The sequence below is a fragment of the Callospermophilus lateralis genome, chromosome 7, assembly GCF_048772815.1.
Source record: "Callospermophilus lateralis isolate mCalLat2 chromosome 7, mCalLat2.hap1, whole genome shotgun sequence".
In the NCBI taxonomy this organism is placed as follows: domain Eukaryota; kingdom Metazoa; phylum Chordata; class Mammalia; order Rodentia; family Sciuridae; genus Callospermophilus; species Callospermophilus lateralis.
Genome location: NC_135311.1, coordinates 65,537,232 through 65,560,124, shown reverse-complemented (window position 1 = coordinate 65,560,124; position 22,893 = coordinate 65,537,232). Strand labels below are relative to the sequence as shown.

The window sequence follows — 22,893 nt, the reverse complement described above, 5'->3', positions numbered from 1 at the left end:
TCATTAGAACAATCCTGTGATCCTGACATTGTTTTATTGTCACTTAATCCCTGATGTCCTCTTCCCTCTAAACAAAACATCACTTCCAATCATTATACATACTTCCTTGCTCTTCTCCCCCTTAGCTGTACATCTGCCCAATAAAGCCACTATTGTGGGTTAACTCTGAAAACACTATGTCTGTGTACCTATAGTGGCATGTCTAACCACAGGGGAAAAAAACAGGATGTTTATTTAAATTAGCAATCATAAAATTCAGAAACTTCCTTGTTGCATCCTTCTCACACCCTCCCAGATTACTATTTTATACTTACTCCTTTTCCTTTAAACCAGCAACACTCAAACCCACTGCCACTCAGTTTGATAATCTTCTGATTTCACTGAAAAAACTGAAACAATCAGAAGAGAATTTCACCCTAAATCTTATCTACATTTTTGCCCACATTTTGGTGTAGGTTCCTATTATTGTAGATTAATTATCCCTTCTAGTATACAAGTTCACTTCCTACCTGTGCACTCAATCTCATAACCTTGACTCCAGCAATTCCCACTGTTCATTCAGAACCTTTAATTTTTCTCCTTAATTGTCATCATAAGAGCATGTAGCTCTTTTTCCCATTTAAAAAACAAAACAAATATCACAACTTTATCTGGCTACTGTTCCATTTCTAACTTCTTGATAGCAAATTCCTTGAAAAATATCCCTGATTTTTCTACTTCTATTCCAGTCAGGTTTTAGTGCCCACCACTTCTCTGCTCTTTTCCAATTTATTTCCAGGCTATTAAACCCAATGGTCATCTCCATTCTCATCTCCAAACTATTTTTAGTATTTAACACAGTTAATCTTCTCTTCCTGAAACACTTTCTCTTGGCTTCTAGATCTTTACATTTACCCGATTTTCTCCTACTTTGCAACTTTCAAGGATCCTCCTCTTCCTAACGGTTAAATATTGGCTTACCTGGGGCTCAATTCTTGAACTCTCCTCTATTTTATCCACACTCACTTGACAAGTAAACTCACCCATTCTCAATGCTCTGAATACATCATCCAGCCAATAATTGCCCAATTTATGTTTTGAGGCTGTCTTCATTTCAGATCTATTTGGCTACTTGGACATTTCCTGGGCATCTTATTCCTAAAATATCCAAAGATGGACTCCTGGCATTCCCACTAAACTAGATCCTATTACAATGCTCCCCATCTTGGGTAGCAAGGTTTCTAATTGCTCAGGTCAAAAAAAAAAAAAAAAATTGATTACTTTCTCTCTCACATCTCTACATTCAATCTGTCAGCAATAAAGCTATTTAAAAATCTATTCATAAAGCTATTTAAAATCTATTCATAATCCAACTACTTCTTAACACTTCAATCTAAGATACCATCATCTTTTTTAAAAAAAATACATTTATTTATTTTTATCTGGTGCTGAAGACTGAACCCAGTGCCTCACACATGCTAGGCAAGTGCTCTATCACTGAGCTACAAACCCAGCCCCATCATCATCTTTTGCCTGCCTCATCTCACCAGCTTTCTAATTAATCTCTCTGCTTCTGTTTCTACTGTCTGCAATTTATTCTCAACATAGTAGTAAGACAGATCCAATGAAAACATAGGTCAGATCTTGTCCTCTACTGAAAATCCCCAATGGCTTTCATCTCACCAGGATAAAAGTTGCAGTCATTATCATTAACAGCACTACCTTATTTACAACCTGCTCTACCTTACCCACCCCTTTCTCATCATGATATTGTCCCATCCACAAGGCTCCTCAGGCACACTCTAATCCAGATTCTTCCAGATACCCACACAGCTAACTGTGTCACCTCCTTTAGGTCATTATTTAAAAGTTACCTGTTCAAGTTTTCTAAATTTTCAGCCTAAATACTACCATTTTATATTCCCTTTCCTGAAAATACTTTTCTCTCCTTAACACTAACCATCTAAAATACTATATAATTTACTGTTCTATTAGTGTGATTTCCATACTAGAATGAAAGCTCCACAAGGGCAAGAGTTGCTCTATTTCATTATTACATCTCAAATGCCCAGAATAGTGCTTAGGCATGTGGTAAGATGTGTAAATTATTCATTAAATGAATGACTTATTTAATAAATTATTCTATTGTGCCTCCATTGGATATTATATAATCATTCTTTATTTTTAGATATTGGATACTAAACTCACGATTTCATACATGTTAGATAAGCAATCTACCACTGAGCTAGTCCCCAGTCACATATATATATATGAAATTTTTTTTTTTTTAAATTTTGAGCTAGGGTCTCACTAAGTTGCCCTGACTGGCCTCAAACTTGCAATCCTCCTGACTTAGTCTCCTGAATAGTTGAAATTACCAGGTGTGGGCCATTGCACTTGGCCAATCATTCCTTTTTTTCTTTTTCCCCTCTCCTAACTTTATCATTTTCTTATTGATTCTTTTTGGTTATATATAACATTAGGATTCATTTTGACATAATTATATAATCACAGAATATAATTTGCTCTAATTCAGTCCCCAGTACTATACCTTTCCCTCCCAGCATCCCTCCCACGATCCCTTTACTATACTCTACTAATCTTTCTGCTATTTATAGTTTTTTAAACTAGTGCCTCATTTTTTAATGAAGATTATAATAATATGTAAAAATGGGCATTCAAATATTTTTTATATCATAAATATATCAAAGTTTCTTGAAAAGCAGTACAGTGTATATGTTGAAAAACACACATGGACCTGAGAATGACTTCTTAGAACCCTTGCCTTTCATTGGTTCCTATCAGTGTGACCACTGTCATGGTACTTGAGCTTTCTTTCTTCAAAGAAAAATTAAATTAAGAATGCTTTCATAAGAATATTCAAAAATATAGAGATAATGTTTGTAAATAAGCCATGATATATTAAGTGTTAAATAAATAAATGTGAGCTTCAATTCTACTAATACCTGACACTGACTTTTAAGTATAATTTCTGACAACTTAAAATGTTTTCTTTTCTATGCCAGGTAGTAGACATGACTGTTTTTATATCATTCTCTGGCTTTCAGCACACCTGAAATATTTCCTAATTTTTGAAACAATAAAAAATTAACTTTTACTAAAAATCAGCCAGAATTTTTGATACCTCTCATTTGAAGGGTTATAAAGCTCTGTCCCAAAGCACAAATTTAAACATGAAAATCAGATTATCAGTCCATAAATGTCTTAAATTGAATGAGAAAATAAAGATTTTTATTTTTAAAAAGATTTGTGTGTTACCCTAACATAAATTAGAATTTTAATATTTCTTACCTCCTATCTAGTCAGGTGGAAAGAATATCAATAGATTAGAAAAAAGATACCAATAAAGGTATTTCTATTAATAAAATACCTTGCATGAGGCCTAGGTTTGTCCCTGGTACTGCTAAAAAGACAAAACCCAAAAGAACAAGAACTTCATATCATTCCAGTCTGATTTTAGACATCCATATCAAAATTTCATGATCATACCGCTTGCTTAGGTAAAGGATGGTACAGAACCAACTCCCTGAATGCTTCTGAGGAAGACCAAGGCAAGAAAGTACAAGTTTCAAGGACCTGGATCCCCAGCATCAAAAAAGAAAAAAATCCTTAAGAAAGCACTAATCTAGCTGGGCCTGGTGGTGCACATCTGCAATCCCAGCAGCTCGGGAGGCTCACGCAGAGGGATCACAAGTTCAAAACCAGCCTCAGCAAAAGTGAGGTGCTAAGCAACTCAGTGAGACCCTGTCTCTAAATAAAATACAAAATAGGGCTGGAGATGTGGCTCAGTGGTTAAGTGCCCCTGAGTTCAATCCCAGGTAACCCCCACACACATACAAAAAAAGAAAGAAAGAAAGAAAGGAAGAAAGAACTAGTCTAATATATACATTCCCTCATAAAAGACACCTATAGGGGAGGGAGGGGGTACGAATAAGAACCGACATTTTATAGCAAGGCTTAGTTAAACATGGCTAATGAATACGGTGGTCATCTGAACATTAACTGTGGTCAGGTCCAAGTTAGAAATGAGATAAACTCAAAAGTAAAAAAAAAAAAAAAAAAAAAAAGGTACACTCAAAAGCTGTTCCAGCTTTGTCCTTTAGTGGGTTGTGGAAATAAAGACATGAAAATGACACAAGAGTAAGAAAGATTTAAAAGTAAGACTATCTAAAAAAAAAAAAAAAAGACTACCTCTAAAACCAGCATATTTTATTTACCTGATATATTCCACTAACATTTTTAACTCTTCTTTCCCCCAGATTTTTTTCTATAAACAATTTCATGCCATTTGCCTGAGACAAATGAAGTACTGTAGTCGGAAGTATTTTGTGAGGCATTATGAACTATAACTTTCCCCTCAAAAAAGATATTTTTTTAAAAAACCCACAAATGTAGGCTAACATCTGCTCAGGATCTTTTTTTTTCTGAAAATGCTATTGGTGTTTCTATATTCACATGATTTAATTTTATAAGACAATTCTTCAAGAGCAAAGATTTTTCATAATAAAACTGTGATCTTTCTTCCCTAATAACATAGCATGATAAACTGAATAGAATGCTTCCCTATCCTCAGATTCTTAATTTGTAGTTCATAATATTCATGATATGCGATAACCCATACTCTCCACACTCATCAGGATGACGTACTTTTTACTTTCAGTAAGCCAAAGTGCAGGGTGTGATTTAATATTAACCTTACTCATGGTACCTAAAAAGAAAGCAAATGGTAGAGCAGCAGCTTGGGTGACAAGAACAAGGAGGATGGTTCACAACAATATATCCATAGGGGTCTTTTCTCTATGAAAAATGTAGAACTGTCAATTTCCAATTGATAGGCAATAGGTTATATAAATGCAAATAAGTCATCTAGAAAAGGGAGGAGAGAGAGTTCCGGTAAGAAAATAGGAGTGACCGCTCTTGAGGAAGACTAAAGGCAAAAAAAAAAAAAAAAAAAAAGAGGAGTTTAACAGAATCCATTCCCTTGTAAACAGAGCTGTGGAGTGGAAAAAGTATTTTATAGCAAGGTTCAACACACAGCTAATGAATTGTACACAGGTGTGGATCATCTGATGTCTTCCCATGTCCAAGTCAAAAACAGACACAATCAAACATAAAGTTAAAAAAACAAGTCACCCAGTTGAAGCAACTGAGGCTTGGAGGATAGGTAATTTGTTCAAAGCTATATAGCTAATCAGTGGCAGAGCCCTGACTGGGACATAGTTTGAAGGTGAGAAACTTCATCAAAGCTACTTGTCCCAGGAGGTGTCAAATGTTTATTTTTTTCAACTATTTTTTCCATTATGTCCTAATTTTTACTACATATTAAGTGCCACTTTATAACTGATACATAGGATAATCTTAAATATATACATTTTCAAATTAGACAGCACCACATTAATGCTTAGGTGGTAAAATTGTATTTTTGAAGTCTGATGTTTGCTGATATGCACACAGGTTTTTGACATTTACTATGTTCATTATGTATCATTAAGGTAACATTTAAAATTATTATATATTTTGTCATTTTGTCTATACTTATTAACAAATTAGCATTTTCTAATTGATGTAACAAAAGCTTTGATGTAATCTGTTAGATTTTACATTTTTTTTCATTACTGTTACATTTAACCTCAAGAATGACTGATTCACTGGGTTTGGTGGTGCATGCCTGTAATCCCAGTTACTCAGGAGGCTGAGGCAGGAAAATAAAATATTCAAAGCCAGCCTCAGCAACTCAGAGAGGCCCAAAGCAACTTAGTGAGTCCTGGTCTCTAAATAAAACGTAAAAAGGGCTGGGGATGTAGTTCAGTGGTTAAGTACTCCTGTGTTCAATCCCCATTAGCCCCCCGCCCCCCCCAAAAAAAGAATGACTGATTCCTTACATTATTATATTAATATTGTGAATAATCATGTAAAATGTTTTGAGACAGAGTACTATATTTATTAATATAAATTATGGCTTTTTTTTCCATTTAGTAGGAACCGTTCCATAAGTATAGAAAACTAAGAACATTGTTTTACACTGTATAATCTGGCATTTGTTGTAAATTAAAGCTTATTTTTCTGTTTAAAAACAAAAATTTGTTCAATAAAGAAAAAAAAGAAGTCACCCAGTAAAAGTTGTTTTATATTTCTGTGGGGTAAGATTAGAAACTGGATCACAGTATGCAACTGATGCTTCCACTCATCACCCCCCTACTGTAGCATCAAGATAAAAGCCAATGCTGGGCATCATGGCATATGCTTATTAATCCCAGTGGCTCAGGAGGCTGAGGCAGGAAGATCACAAAGCCAGCCTTATCAATTTAGTGAATCCCTATGCTTAGTGAGATTCTGTTTCAAAATAAAAAATAAAAAGGGCTGGGACATACTTAGCACCCCTGGATTCAACCCATAGTACTTTATTTGAAAAAAAGAAAAAAAAAAAGATAAAAACCACCAAAGTTTTTCAAAGTGAAAGTTCCAACAATGTATGCCTAAGACCCTTCTAGGCTTACAGGAGGTACAAATAAGAATTTTAGAGTGTGTGCAGGTTATTTACATGTCCTTTAAATAAAAAATCTGTTATCTTGAAGGGACGTAGTTCAAAAGTGTAAATAACTTTGCTTAGGGAAGAAAGAAATCCATTGATCAAAGCTTCCTGCACTTTAAGACAGCAATAATTAGTTCTACTGTAATGATTTGTTCTATTTAGTTTGTCTGTAGATTATGATCCTGTTAGCTTGAGCATAATGTGTTACAGATGATTTTCTCTACCCTTTTACAATTATTCTTAAATGGAATGTAATTATCTTCTCAAGGAGCTCATTCTCTTTAAGTAATCACCAAGATGTCTAGGAAAAAGGAAGTGCTACTCTTTTGTACCACTAGAATAAAGCCACTTCAGTCGAACAATCCTACCTTAGGAAATGTCTATTTTTAACTATAACCTAGGAGGATGGTCAGTAAATAAATAAAAACTTCATTGCTAAATTTACTGCAGATGGCAACAATACATCAATATAACCTAATACCTATTGCTAAGTAATTGAATTCAATTTGTCTTTAGCACTTAAAAAAGCTCTGAAATTCTTACTTTAATTTCAACTTGCTCTTCCATTTCTTTAGTTTTTATTGTAGTGTATTCCTTTTCAAGCCTAAGAAGAAAATAAAAAAAGTTAAATGAAGGTATGTTTTCATTCAAAAGTAGTTATTAGATTATAAAATTTAAAAATACATATTAACATAAAATACAATTTTAATTTTCCTCAGTTTATAATTTGAGATCTCGATATGAGTAAAATCACCTGAAGAGTTACATGGAGTTTTACAAATGATCACTTTGGCCAGGCTCAGTGGCACACACCTGTAATCCCAGTGGCTCAGGAGTTCAAAGCCAGCCTCAGCAACTTAGTGAGGCCCTAAGCAACTTAGTAAGACCCTGTCTCAAAATGAAAGAATTTTTTAGAAGGGCTGGAGATGTGGCTAAATGGTTAAGCACCCTGGGATCAAACCCTACTACAAAAATAAATAAACAAACCAACCAATAATTACTTACAAATGACAAAAATAAGTGCCATACTACAGTAAAGTTTAGAAAGTGAAATACATAAAGTACCAAACACAAAACTAAGTTGACAAATTCTACTCATCCCTAAACCTATGAAAGAACCAACTATCAATTCCCTTCAAATTAAAACACACCTGCACTGTTCAAAAAATCCTAACACTAGCACTGACTTAAAAAATTATGGTAAGGTTAAAGGAGCAATTCTTCCTTATAGAAGAATTCCAATTAAAAATGTCTATAGAAGGAATGAGGCAAATACAAAATTTTTCATTAGAATGTCACAATAATAACTGCCACAGGCAAAAAATACCAGTGGATCAGTTAGTGACCAAGGTTTATACAGTCTTAAATTATATTTCTCAAAATATTTAGTAATTAACTAAGGGAATATAGTAAATACATGGTACAGAATCCTGGTAGGTAGCACCTGAGCTAACTGATCAAGGCTAAAATCACAGTAATACAAACTGAATATGTGTCCCTGTGAAGATGTAGTAAGACTGACATACTGCTTCTTTGGACTTCTTCCTAGTAATGCATATACCTCAAGTAAAAGAAATCATCAAACAAACCCAAATTGAAGGACCTTCTACAAAATAACTGCCAAGCTCTTTCCAAAGCATTAAGGTTATGGGGTTGGGGTTGTGGCTCAGTGGTACAGTGTTCGTCTAGCACACATGAGGCACTGAGTTTGATCCTCAGCACCACATAAAAATAAAATAAAGATATTGTGTCCACCTAAAACTAAAAAGTAAATATTTAAGAAAAAGGAGTATTAAGGTTATGAAAGTCAAGAAAAAAACTGTAATCCCAGCTACTCGGGAAGCTGAGACAGAAGGATCCCAAGTTTGAGGCCAGCCTAGACAACTTAGAGAAACCCTGTCTCTAGAAAGGACTAAGAGGCTTGGGAGGCTGAGACAGGAGGATCACAAGTTCAAAGAACTGTCACTGACTAAAGGAGAGTAAAACATGACAAATAAGTTAATAAGCTATTTTACCAACTCTACTATAATTCTAAAATGATCTAATTCTAAAATTATCTTTAAAAATTTCATAGGCCAATCCCACCCATGGTGGTTCATGCCTGAAATCCCAGTAACTCAAGAGACTGAGAAGGATTGCAAGTTCAAGGCTAGCCTCAGCAACTTAGCAAGACTCTGTCTCAAAATTTAAAAATTAAAAAGATCTGAGGATGTAGCTAAGTGGTAAAGCACCCCTGGATTCAATCCCCAGTTTAAAATATATATAAAAATATATATTTATACATAAATTAATTAATTATATAAATAATATATGATATATGTATACATACACCAAAAACTAGTCCCATCAAATTAATTTTTTCTGGTTCTCAACCAATTACTGCAAATATTAACCAGAACAGGCATGAAATAATTTAACTGTTGTAAAGATCAAATTCCTCCTCAAAGGACAAAAACCTATTTACTAACTATATCCATCATCTCACTTAGCTAACAGCAACTTGTTATAGGTTTTTACACTCATTCTGAGACATAAAAACTTGCCTAAGCTCACACATCCCTGATTGCTACAACACTATGTCTCTCATTAAGGTATGAAAAATAATTTATAAAAGATTCCAGGAGATGCAAAATATTTTGAACAATGGCTGCACTGTTGAAATTAGCATATAGCCTTTGAAAACAACTACTTTGAAGTAATTGATTGTTATGTACTATATGAAAATGTCATTGTTATTCATGCAACCACCTAAAACAAAACACTAGGAGTCTTCACTTAATCTTGCTTCTCAATTCAGTCACCAAACATGTTCAATTCAACCTCCTAACCATGCTTTAAAATTCACTATTACTTCTTCATCTCCAAAGACAATGGGTTTTTGTTTGTTTATTTGTTTTGTATTGGGTATTGTACAAAAGGTTCCTTTATTTTTTATATTGGAAAAAAGTTCCTATCCTCCCATGTTCTTGGATAGGCAGAATTAATATTGTCAAAATGGCCATACTACCAAAAGTGCTATACAGATTTAATGTGACTCTATTAAAATTCCAATGACATACTTCACAGAAATAGAAAAAACAGTCAGGAAATTCATTTGGAAAGATAAGAGGTCCAGAAGAGCCAAAGCAATCCTTAGGGAGAAAAGTGACTCAGGAGGCATATAATACCAGTAAATTACACTGCAGAGCTGTTACTACAAAAACAGCATGGTATTGGCACCATGTTGTGGAACAGAGTCCTGCCAACACAAATACAGTTATTTCATACTAGACAAAGGTGCCATAAACATAAATTGAAGAAAAGATAGCCTCTTGGGCTCGGGATATGGCTCAGGTGGTAGCACGCTCACCTGGCATGAGTGAGGCACTGGGTTCAATCCTCAGCACCAAATAAAAATAAAAAATAAAGATACTGTGCCCACCTAAAACTCAGTGTAGCTGTGGTTTGCATTTTTGTAATTGCTAGAGATGTTTGAACATTTTTCATACATTTTTTGACTGATCGTATTTCACAGAGCCAAAATCAATGAACTTTGAAAATAAAAAAAATACTAAGTATCAGTGAAATGCAGAGTTGGTCCTTTGATAAAACAAAGAAGATTAATAAACATTTAGCCAAACTAACCAAAAGAAAAAAAGATCCAAATTAATCAAATTAGAGATGAAAAAGGAGAAATCACTAGAGACATCATAGAAATCCAGAGAATCATTAGAGATTATTTTGAAAACTTACGCTCCAAAAAACTGGAACACCTAAAAGAAATAGATACATTTCTAGACACATATGACCTAGAAAAATTGAATCAAGAAGACACAGAAAATCTAAAGAGATGAAAAACTAGGAATGAGACAGAAGAAGTAATAAAAAGCCTTCTAAAGAAGAAAAGTCCGGGACCATATGTACTTTCAGCTGAATTCTGCCAGACTGGAAAAGAACAACTAATGTCAATGCTCCTCAAATTATTCCAGGAAATAGGGATGGAACACTTCCAAATTCATTCTATGAAGCTAATATTACCTTCCTACCAAAACGAGATAAGGACATATCAAGGATAGAAATCCACAGACAAATCTACTGATGAACTTCGATACAAAAATCCTTAAATAAACTGTATTCAACAGTATATTAAAGGGACTGTACATCATGATCTAGCTGGTTTTACTCAGGGTTGTAAGGATGGAAATAGGCAAAGCAATAAACGTAATTCACCACTACAACAGAACTAAGGACAAAAAAAAAAAAAAAAACCACACACAGTCATCTCAATAGATACACAGAAAACCTTTGACAAAATGCAGCACCTCTCTACATGATGAAAACACTAAAAAAAAATTGTGAATAGAAGGAGCTTTCATAAAGGCTACATACAAAAAACCCAAAATCACAGTGAATGGGGGAAACCTAAAAGCATTCCCTTTAAAATCCTAGAAAATACAAGGAAGTCCACTCTCACCCCTCCAACTCAATACAGTACTAGAAATTCCACCCAGAAGATTAAGCAAGAGAAGAAAGGGATATAAATAGGAAAAGAAGAAGTCAAATGATCACTATTCGTAGATGACATGATCCTGTACTTAGGAGATCCAAAAAGGTCCATCAGAAGACTTTTGGAGCTAATACACAAATTCAGCAAAGTTACAAAATCAACATACAAAAATCAATAGTTTCCCATACACTGATAATGAATTTGCTGAGAAAAAAAGTAGGAAAACAATCTCATTTGCAATAGCTTCAAAAACAAAAAACAAAACACAAAACAAACAAACAAAATTCACACACAAAAACACCCCAAGGACTAAATCTACCCAAGGAAATGAAAGACCTCTACAAAGAAAACTTTAGAACATCAAAGAAAGAAAATAAAGAAGACATGGGGCTGGGGTTGTGGCTCAGCAGTAGAGCGTTCACATAGCACAAGTAAGACCTTGAGTTCGATCCTCAGCACCACATAAAAATAAATAAAGATACTGTATCCAACTACAACTAAAAAATAAATATTAAAAAAATGAAGAAGACAGAAGAAGATGGAATGATTTTTCATGTTTATGGATAGGCAGAATTAAGTATTGTTAAATTGACCATACCACCAAAAGCAATATACAGATTCAATGCAATCCCCAACAAAATATCAATGGTATTCTTCACAGCACTAGAAAAAACAGTCCTAAAAATAATTTGAAAGAATAAAAGATCCAGAATAGCCAAAGTAATTCTAAGACAAAAAAGCAATGCTAGAGGCATCATAACACCTGACTTCAAATTACAATACAGAGCTATATTAACAAAAACTATATGGTACTACAATGAAAATAGACACATAGAAAAATGGAACACAATAAAAAACACGAAGAAAAACCCCATAGAGATATAGTTGTCTGATCCTTGATAAAGATGCCAAAAATGAATACTGGAGAAAAGACAGTCTTTTTAAAAAATGGTGCTGGGAAAACTGGTTATCCATATGTAGAAAAATGAGAATAGATCCTTATCTCTGACCTTTCATAAAAGGCAGTTTGAGGGCTGGAGATGCACCTAAGTAGTAAAACCCTTGCCTAGCACATGTGAGGCACTGGGTTCAATCCTCAGCACCACATGAAAATAAATAAATAAATGTATTGTGTCAGACTCCAACTAAAAAAATAAAAATAAAAAAAAATTCAGGGTGCAGATCCAACATGGCGGCGGGCGCGGAGAGATCAAGTCTCTGACCTCTTCAGCTGCGCAGGCATAGGGAATCGTAAACCATCTAAATGCTGTTTGCTCAGGATCACTAGGCAATGCTAAGCTGACGTGGATCTGGGGCGAACAGTCTGGGCCTCTCAGAACACACACCGAGCCCGGATCAGCTGAATTCAAGCTCCCGTTCACCTGCTTCTCGAAGACAAACTGCTGTGACTCAGCACTAAACCATCACGCTGAAACAACTGGTCGGTCCTTCTGATCCTACGGAGGTTAATGCCAACTGAGCCTTCATAGGCAGTGGCCACAGGATTGAAACGGGGCTTAGGAGAGACAGTCAGAACCCACCCGTTGCATTGGTCAACCCGGCAAAGGAAACGAACTGTTGCCATTTGCATGGGATACCACCATGGGAGAGAACTGACGTCACCAGAATGCGGCGGAGGAGATAACTGCGAAAGGTGTGTAATCCCCTAGCCTTCCCTCTCCACACAGTGGGGAAACCTTAAGGGCCCCTCCCAGCTCTCCCGTGAGCGCGATAGTCAGACCGAGGGAATCAGGAGTGGCGCGGGACCTAGGCGCGGAACTCCCAGCTACTGCTCCCACCAGTGCTGACAACTGAGGCCTCTGGCACCAGCTACTGGAGGCGTGGCTACCGGAGGGCTAGCAAAATTCACTGAGGGTTCTCAGCCCCAAGCTCTACAAACGTAGGGTCTGAGGGAATGGCAAACAGGGAGAGTGTGCCCAGTGGTTCATGAAAATAAGTCTCCCGGGAACAGCAGACCTGGCGTGTAGCCAGTATTGTAGTGAGCGTCACGGGTGAGCAAGGCCTGGCTTGAGAAAAAGTGGGGAAGTGACTAGACACAAGAGAAGGCCCTAGGCACTCAGGATTGGAGACCCGCCCAGTCTGGGAGGAGGAGCTGCTGCACAGTGATTGGTTCCCACATATTGGCCCGGTGGGAACAGCTCCACCTACTGGAAGAGAAGTTAATCAAACTCTAAGACTGCATTTATTAATTTTTTTTAAAATTTGGGTTCTTTTACATTTTCATTTTTTTTGTTGTTGTTTTTTAAATTTTTAAATTTTTTTTTAAATTTAAATTTTTATTTTTTTATTATTTTTTCTTTTTTTATTTTCTATTTCTTTTTTCTTTTGTCTTTTCATTTCTTTTCAATTTTCTTATTCCCCCTTCCTTGAATTCTACCTGCTTACTCTCATTCTCTTTAGTGACTTCTTCCCTTCCCTTCTAATACCTTTCCTCCCAAGCATCAAATAAATTTATAGGAGTAAACAGTAACTCAGCAGTCAAACAGAACAAGAAGCAACATGAGCAGCATGAAAAAGCAAGGAAGAAAAGGAGTACAAACAATGAAAGACAGCCTAAACATTCAGGAGGACCTAGAGTCATCAGAAAAATGGTCAAATAAAGAACTCAAGGAATACCTTACACAGATGGAATGGAACCTTAAAGACGATATGAGACACCAAATTCAAACAGTGAAAGAACACATTGAAAATGAATTACATAAACAGATAAAAGAAGAAGTAAAGCATCTTTATCAGGAGATAGAGATTATAAAAAAAATCAAACAATAATTCAAGAAATGCAGGAAACTATAAACCAAACTAAAAACTCAAATGAGAGTATCACTAACAGAGTGGAGCAAGTAGAAGGCAGAACGTCAGATAATGAAGACAAAATATATCATCTTGAAAAGAGTCGAGCCAACTCAGAAAGGCTGGTAAAAAAATCACAAGAAAAACATCCAAGAGATATGGGATAACATAAAAAAAACAAACCTAAGAGTCATCAGGATAGAGGAAGGTATAGAGGTTCAAATCAAGGGAATGAGTACCCTGCTGAATGAAATAATTACAGAAAACTTTTCAGAAATAAAAAAGGAAACGGATATACAAATTTTCGATGCATACAGGACACCGAGCATACAAAATCACCGTAGACCAACGCCAAGACACATTGTTATGAAGATAGCCAATATACAGAACAAAGAGAAAATATTAAAAGCTACAAGAGAAAGGAGGCAGATTACATTCAGGGGTAAACCAATAAGGTTAACAACAGATTTTTCATCACAGACGCTGAAAGCGAGAAGATCCTGGAATAACGTATTTCAAACACTGAAAGACAATGGATGCCAACCAAGAATTCTGTATCCAGCAAAATTAAGCTTCAGGTATGACAACGAAATAAAAATTTTTCATGATAAACAAAAGCTAAAAGAATTTGCAGCCAGAAAACCAGCATTGCAAAGCGTCTTGAGCAAAGCACTACACGAGGAAGAAATGAAAAACAATAACCAAAACCATCAGTGGGAAGTGCCTCAGTAAAGACAGAGGGTGGGGGGAAAGCTAATCATGGAGAAACAAACTAAATTAAAAAAAAAAGATAAATAATCAAACATGGCTGGGAGTACAAACCATATATCAATAGTAACTCTAAACGTTAATGGCTTAAACTCTCCAATAAAGCGACATAGGCTGGTAACATGGATTAAAAAAACAAATCCAACAATATGCTGCCTGCAGGAGGCACATCTGATTGGAAAAGACATACATAGGCTGAAGGTGAAAGGGTGGGAAAAAATATACCACACACACAGTCCTCGGAACCAAGCAGGGGTGGCCATCCTCATATCGATTAAAATCGACTTCAAGATTAAATTAATCCAAAGGGCTAAGGAAGGACATTATATACTGTTAAAAGGATCCATTCACCAACAAGACATAACAATTATCAATATTTATGCACCAAATAATGGTGCTGCAACGTTCATAAAACAAATTCTCCTCAAGTTCAAGAATCAAATAGACCACAACACAATAATTATGGGTGACTTCAACACACCTCTCTCACCATTGGACAGATCCTCCAAACAAAAGTTGAATAAAGAAACTATAGAACTCAATATCACAATCAATAACCTAGACTTAACTGACATATATAGAATATATCAACCATCATCAAGTGGATATACTTTTTTCTCAGCAGCACATGGATCCTTCTCAAAAATAGACCATATATTATGCCATAGGGCAACCCTCAGTAAATATAAAGGGGTGGAGATAATACCATGCATTTTATCGGATCATAATGGAATGAAACTGGAAATCAATGATAAAAGAAGAAAGGAAAAATCCTACATCACACGGAAAATGAACAATATGTTACTAAATGATCAACGAGTTACAGAAGACATAAAGGAGGAAATCAAAAAATTCTTAGAGATAAATGAAAATACAGACACAACATATAGGAATCTATGGGACACAATGAAAGCAGTTTTAAGAGGGAAATTCATGGCCTGGAGGTCATTCCTCAAAAAAATGAAAAACCAACAAATAAATGAGCTCACACTTCATCTCAAAGCCCTAGAAAAGGAAGAGCAAAACAACAGCAAATGTAGCAGAAGGCAAGAAATAATTAAAATCAGAGCAGAAATCAACGAAATTGAAACAAAAGAAACCATTGAAAAAATTGATAAAACTAAAAGTTGGTTCTTCAGAAAAATAAATAAGATCGACAGACCCTTAGCCATGCTAACGAAGAGAAGAAGAGAGAGAACTCAAATTACTAACACACGGGATGAAAAAGGCAATATCACAACAGATACTACAGAAATACAGAAGACAATTAGAAATTATTTTGAAAACCTATATTCCAATAAAATAGAAGATAGTGAAGACATCGATAAATTTCTTAAGTCATATGATTTGCCCAGACTGAGTCAGGAGGATACACACAATTTGAACAGACCAATGTCAATGGATGAAATAGAAGAAGCAATCAAAAGACCAACCAAGAAAAGCCCAAGACCGAATGGGTATACAGCGGAGTTTTACAAAACCTTTAAAGAATAATTAATACCAATACTTTTCAAGTTATTTCAGGAAATAGAAAAAGAGGGAGCTCTGCCAAATTCATTCTATGAGGCCAACATCACCCTGATTCCAAAACCAGACAAAGACACCTCAAAGAAAGAAAACTACAGACCAATATCTCTAATGAACCTAGATGCAAAAATCCTCAATAAAATTCTAGCGAATCGGATACAAAAACACATCAAAAAAATTGTGCACCATGATCAAGTAGGATTCATCCCTGGGATGCAAGGCTGGGGAAATATAATATACGGAAATCAATAAATGTTATTCACCACATCAATAGACTTAAAGATAAAAACCATATGATCATCTCGATAGATGCAGAAAAAGCATTTGACAAAGTACAGAATCCCTTTATGTTCAAAACATTAGATAAAACTAGGGATAACAGGAACTTACCTCAACATTGTAAAAGCTATCTATGCTAAGCCTCAGGCTAGCATCATTTTGAATGGAGAAAAATTGAAGACATTCCCTCTAAAATCTGGAACAAGACAGGGATGCCCTCTATCACCACTTCTATTCAATACAGTTCTCGAAACACTGACCAGAGCAATTAGACAGACGAAAGAAATTAAAGGCATAAAAATAGGAAAAAGAAAAACTGTTTGCAGTCAACATGATTCTATACCTAGAAGACCCTACTAGAACTAATAAATGAATTCAGCAAAGTGGCAGGATATAAAATCAACACGCGTAAATCAAAGGCATTTCTGTATATCAGCGACAAAACGTCTGAAACGGAAATGAGGAAAAACACTCCATTCACAATATCCTCAAAAAAAAAAAAAAAAAAATACTTGGGTATCAACCTAACAAAAGAGGTGAAAGATTTATACAATGAAAACTACAGAACCCTAAAGAGAGAAACAGAAGAAGATCTTAGAAGATGGAAAAATTCATGGATAGGCAGAACTAACATCATCAAATTGGCAATATTACCAAAAGTTCTCTATAGGTTTAATGCAATGCCAATCAAAATCCCAACAGCATTTCTTGTAGAAATAGATAAAGCAATCATGAAATTCATATGGAAAAATAAAAGACCCAGAATAGCAAAAGCAACTCTAAGCAGAAAGTGTGAATCAGGCGGTATAGCGATACCAGATTTCAAACTATATTACAGAGCAATAGTAACAAAAACAGCATGGTACTGGTACCAAAACAGGCGGGTGGACCAATGGTACAGAATAGAGGACACAGAGACTAATCCACAAAGCTACAACTATCTTATATTTGATAAAGGAGCTAAAAGCATGCAATGGAGGAAGGATAGCATCTTCAACAAATGGTGTTGGGAAAACTGGAAATCCATATGCAACAAAATGAAACAGAATCCCATCCTCTCGCCATGCACAAAAGTTAACTCAAAATGGATCAAGGAGCTTGATATCAAATCAGAAACCCTGCGCCTGATAGAAGAAAAAGTTGGCTCCGATCTACATATTGTGGGGTCGGGCTCCAAATTCCTTAATAGGACACCCATAGCACAAGAGTTAATAACAAGAATCAACAAATGGGACTTACTTAAACTGAAAAGTTTTTTCTCAGCAAGAGAAACAATAAGACAGGTAAATAGGGAGCCTACATCATGGGAACAAATCTTTACTCCTCACACTTCAGATAGAGCCCTAATATCCAGAATATACAAAGAACTCAAAAAATTAGACAATAAGATAACAAATAACCCAATCAACAAATGGGCCAAGGACCTGAACAGACACTTCTCAGAGGAGGACATACAATCAATCAACAAGTACATGAAAAAATGCTCACCATCTCTAGCAGTCAGAGAAATGCAAATCAAAACCACCCTAAGATACCATCTCACTCCAGTAAGATTGGCAGCCATTTTGAAGTCAAGCAACAACAAGTGCTGGCGAGGATGTGGGGAAAAGGGTACTCTTGTACATTGCTGGTGGGACTGCAAATTGGTGCGGCCAATTTGGAAAGCAGTATGGAGATTCCTGGGAAAGCTGGGAATGGAACCACCTTTTGACCCAGCTATTCCCCTTCTCGGACTATTCCCTGAAGACCTTAAAAGAGCGTACTACAGAGATACTGCCACATTGATGTTCATAGCAGCACAATTCACAATAGCTAGACTGTGGAACCAACCCAGATGCCCTTCAATAGATGAATGGATAAAAAAAATATGGCATTTATACACCATGGAGTATTACGCAGCACTAAAAAATGACAAAATCATGGAATTTGCAGGGAAATGGATGGCACTAGAGCAGATTATGCTTAGTGAAGCTAGCCAATCCCTAAAAAACAAATGCCAAATGTCTTCTTTGATATAATGAGAGCAACTAAGAACAGAGCAGGAGGAAGAGCAGGAGGAAAAGATTAACATTTAACAGAGACATGAGGTGGGATGGAAAGGGAGAGAAAAGGGAAACTGCATGGAAATGGAAGGAGATCCTCAATGTTATACAAAATTACATATAAGAGGCTGTGAGGGGAATGGGAAAAAAAACAAGGAGAGAAATGAATTAGAGTAGATGGGGTAGAGAGAGAAGATGGGAGGGGAGGGGAGGGGGGATAGGAGAGAATAGGAAAGGTAGCAGAATACAACAGTTACTAATATGGCATTATGTAAAAATGTGGATGTGTTACCGACGTGATTCTGCAATCTGTATTTGGGGTTAAAATGGGAGTTCATAACCCACTTGAATCTAATGTATGAAATATGATATGTCAAGAGCTTTGTAATGTTTTGAACAACCAATAAAAAAAATAAAAATAAATAAATGCAAATGTGTATGTGCACATTCCTAAAAAAAAAAAAAAAAAAAAAGTCAGGGGCTGGAGTTGTGGCTTAGTGGTAGAGCACTTGCCTTGCACATGCGAGACCGTGGATTAGATCCTCAACACCACATAAAAATAAATAAGTAAAATAAAGGTATTGTGTCCAACTACAACTAAAAAATAAATATTAAAAAAAGGGTTGGGGCTGTAGCTCAGTGGCAGAGCACTTGCTAGCACATGTGAGGTACTAGGTTGGATCCTCAGCACCACATAAAAATAAACAAATGAAGCCATTCTGTCCATGTACACCTACCAAAAAAAAAAAAAAAAAAAAAAGTCAGCTTTAAATGGATCAAAGATCTAGGAATTAGACCAGAAACTATGCAACTCATAGAAGAAAATGTAGGGGCAACACTCCCAACATATATGCACAAGCAACTACTTTCTCAATGAGACTCCTAAAGCTCAGTAAATAATACCTAGAATTAATCAGTGGAATGGCATCAAATTAAAAAGCTTCTGTACAATAAACAATTAAGGATGTATAGAGAGAACCTACAGAATGGAAGAAAATCTGTATTAGCTATTCTTCTGACAAAGGATTAGCATCTAGAATACATAAAGAACTCAAGGGCTGGAGTTGTAGTTCAGTGGTACAGCTCTAGCCTCTCATGTGTGAGTGGGTTCTATCAACAGCATCATATCACATAAAAATAAACAAATAAAGATACTGTGAGAAGAAGGAGAAGGAGAAGGAGAAGAAGAAGAAGAAGAAGAAGAAGAAGAACTTAAAAACTCAACACCAAAAGAACAACAACAAAAAAATAATGGGCAAGTGAACTAAACAGACATTTCTCAAAAGAACAGAAACAAATGGCCAACAAATATATAAAAAAATGTTTAACACATCTAGCAATTAGGGAAATGCAAATCAAAACTACACTGAAAAAAAAAATACACCAGCTCAGTGGTAAAACATTTGCCTTACATGTGTGAGGCACTGGGTTCAATTCTCAGCACTGCATATAAATAAATAAAGTAAATAAAGGTCCATTGACAACTAAAAAAATATTTTAAAAAAACTACACTGAGCAGATGAATGGATAAAGAAAATGTGGTAGAATGGAATATTACTCAGCATAAAGAAGAATGAAATTATGGCATTTGCTGGTAAATGGATGGAACTGGAGACTATTACACTAAGTGAAATAAGCCAATCCCCAAAAGTCAAAAGCCGAATGTTTTTTGTGATATTCGGATGCTAGCATACAATAAAAGGGGGGAAAGAATAGAAGTTCACTGGATTAGACAAAGGGAAATGAAGGGAAGAGAGAGGGGATAGGAATAGAAAAGATAGTAGAAAGAATGAGACATAACTTTCCTATGTTCATATATGAATTCATGACCAATGTAACTCATCATGTACAACTGCAAAAATGGTAAGTCTCCATGTATGTATGATATGTCAAAACACATTCTGTTGTCACGTAGAACTAAAAAGAACAAACAAAAATTAAAAAACAAAAAACAAACAAACAAAAAAAACACACTGAAGATTTCAACTCCTTCCAGGTAGAATGGCAGCCATTAAGAATACAAAAAAAAAAAACAAAAAAACAATAAAAAGCCTGGAGAGCAAGGGGGAGAAAAAGAAACATTTTTACACTGTAAATTAGTACAACCACTATGGAAATCAGTACGAAGTTTCCTCAAAACACTAGGAATGGAACCACCATATAACCCAGCTATACCACACCTCAGTATTTATCCAAAAGAATTAAAGTCAGCATACTACAGTCATACATGCATATTCATCTTGATAGCAGCACAATTCACATCAGCCAAACTATGGAACTAGCCTAGATGTCTATCAGTGGATGAATGGATAAGAAAACTTGGTGTGTGTGTGTATACACACACACACACACACACACACACACACACACATATATACATACAAACACATACACAGTGGAGTTTTATTTAGCCATAAAAAAGAAACTCTGTCATTTGTAGGAAAATGGATGGAACTTGAGAACATTATGTTAAAGGAAATAATCCAACCTCAGAAAGTCAAAGGTTATGTCTTCTCTCATATATGGAAACTAGAGATGAAAAGGAGAATAAAGGTGTGGGGGAGTGGCTTCAAAAAAAAAATCCAAGGAAGATCAGTACAAAGAAAGAGACCAGGAGGAGGAAAAAAGGAATAGAAAGGAGAAATACTGGGAAATTATACTGACCAAATTATACTGTTACATTGTGTGTGCACATAAATATGTAACAATGAATCCCACTATTATGTATAATGCACCAATAAAAATATGCAAAAATTAAATTAAAATAAAAAAGGGATGTCACTCACTTATCATTCTCTGATTTCTTTAACCAGACTGTCTTTCTTCAAAAACTTATCACCACCTCATGTGTAATTCCTTTTAATTTCTGCTTTGCCACACAGAATGAAAGCTTTATGAGCAAATCTAAAATTTCATTTCTGAAAACTGGAACTATATTAGCACCTACTAGGTACTCAAGAAGTTGTTTTTATTTTTTCCTGGTAGTGGGAATTGAACCCAGGGACCTTTTACCATTCAGCTATACGCCAGCCTTTTTTTTTTTTTTTTTTCTTTATTGAAACAAGGTCTCACTGAGTTGCTGGGGCTGGTCTCTAATGTGTAATCTTCCCATCTCCTCCCAAGTTGCTAGAATTACAGGTATATGCCATCACACCCAGCTCAAGAGGTACTTCTTGAAAGAATAAATAAAAAGGAAAAATTCAAAAGGAATAGTTTTATGGAAGAGTACGGTTAAGCACAAAGGGTTAAAAATGGTTTCAAGGTTAGGATGTGAGTCAGTGGTAGAATACTTGCCTAGGATGTAGGAGGCCCTAGGTTCTGGAGAGAACCACAAGAGGAGAAGAAGAGATCTGAGTGAATAATTAAATGCACTACAATAGATGGCAAAAGACATTTTTGGCACAACTAGGAAAATGTGAACTTAGATTGGATATTCAGCAATATTATAGAATTCTTGTTAAGTGGTAAAGAGACAAATACCTTTATTTTATAGTGATCAATAAATACTAAAGCATTAGGGAATAAAGTATTCAAGATTTCTATAATTCACTTTGAAATATCTAAGAAAAAAAGTAAATATGGCAAAATATTAACAACTGTTAATTCTAGAAGATAAGCATATGCATGTTTATTATTCTAATCCATATTTCTGTGTGCTTCTCAATTGAAAAGGCAGATGAAATATGATCTAAAGCTAATGAGTAAAAACTATTTTTTTCCCTCACAGTTAAGCTTCATAAAAGAAGAATGAAATACTATATTGAGGAAGGTTTTTTTTTTTTAAACTTATAAACCACAACTCAAAATTACCTTCTTAGATTGAAGAAAATAAAATTGAAAGAAAAGGAGTTGAAGAGAAAAGACAGTAATAATAATTAATAGGACAAGAGCCTGAAAAAGATGGGAATGAATAAATAATACCTTGTATTCTGAATCAACATCATAAAGAAATAAATAAAACTGTATTTTGAAAAAGGATGAAAGGAATATAGCTAAGTCTATCAGGGAAATGACAGAAATTTTGAAAATGATGGTGGATGAATTAACAGTAAGGGAATTTACTGAGAGGTATGAAGTAGGATGGGAACTTGGAAAGAATGGTATGGTTTGAAATAACTACTGTGGTGAGTGGAAAAATTAAAGTCAATATAAATATGCATGTAGAAGCAGTGGAAACAGTTGTCAGCAATCAAACTATGCAATAACACTTGGCTATTTAAATATAGACCGCAATAAGGGTAAAGGCAGTATATTTATTCAGGTAAGAGGATACTGGACACCAGATAGGGATCTTTTTTTTTAGCAAGTTTTTAGTTGATTTTTATAATATATGACAGCAGAATGCATTACAATTCATATTACACATATAGAGCACAATTTTTCATATCTCTAGTTGTATATAAGGTATATTCACACCAATTCGTGTCTTCATATATGTCCTTTGGATA

General features: G+C 35.2%; 1 protein-coding gene across 4 annotated transcripts in view; it reads right to left on the bottom strand.

Annotated features, from left to right (window-relative positions):
- The window catches only part of Evi5 (ecotropic viral integration site 5), a 213,554-nt gene that overhangs the window by 102,525 nt on the left and 88,136 nt on the right, over window positions 1-22,893 (bottom strand). For all 4 annotated transcript variants that reach the window (XM_076863518.1, XM_076863519.1, XM_076863521.1 and 1 more), the window contains exon 10: window positions 7,076-7,136. In XM_076863518.1, coding sequence (XP_076719633.1) covers window positions 7,076-7,136 — 61 coding nt within the window. The remainder of the gene's footprint in view (window positions 1-7,075; window positions 7,137-22,893) is intronic.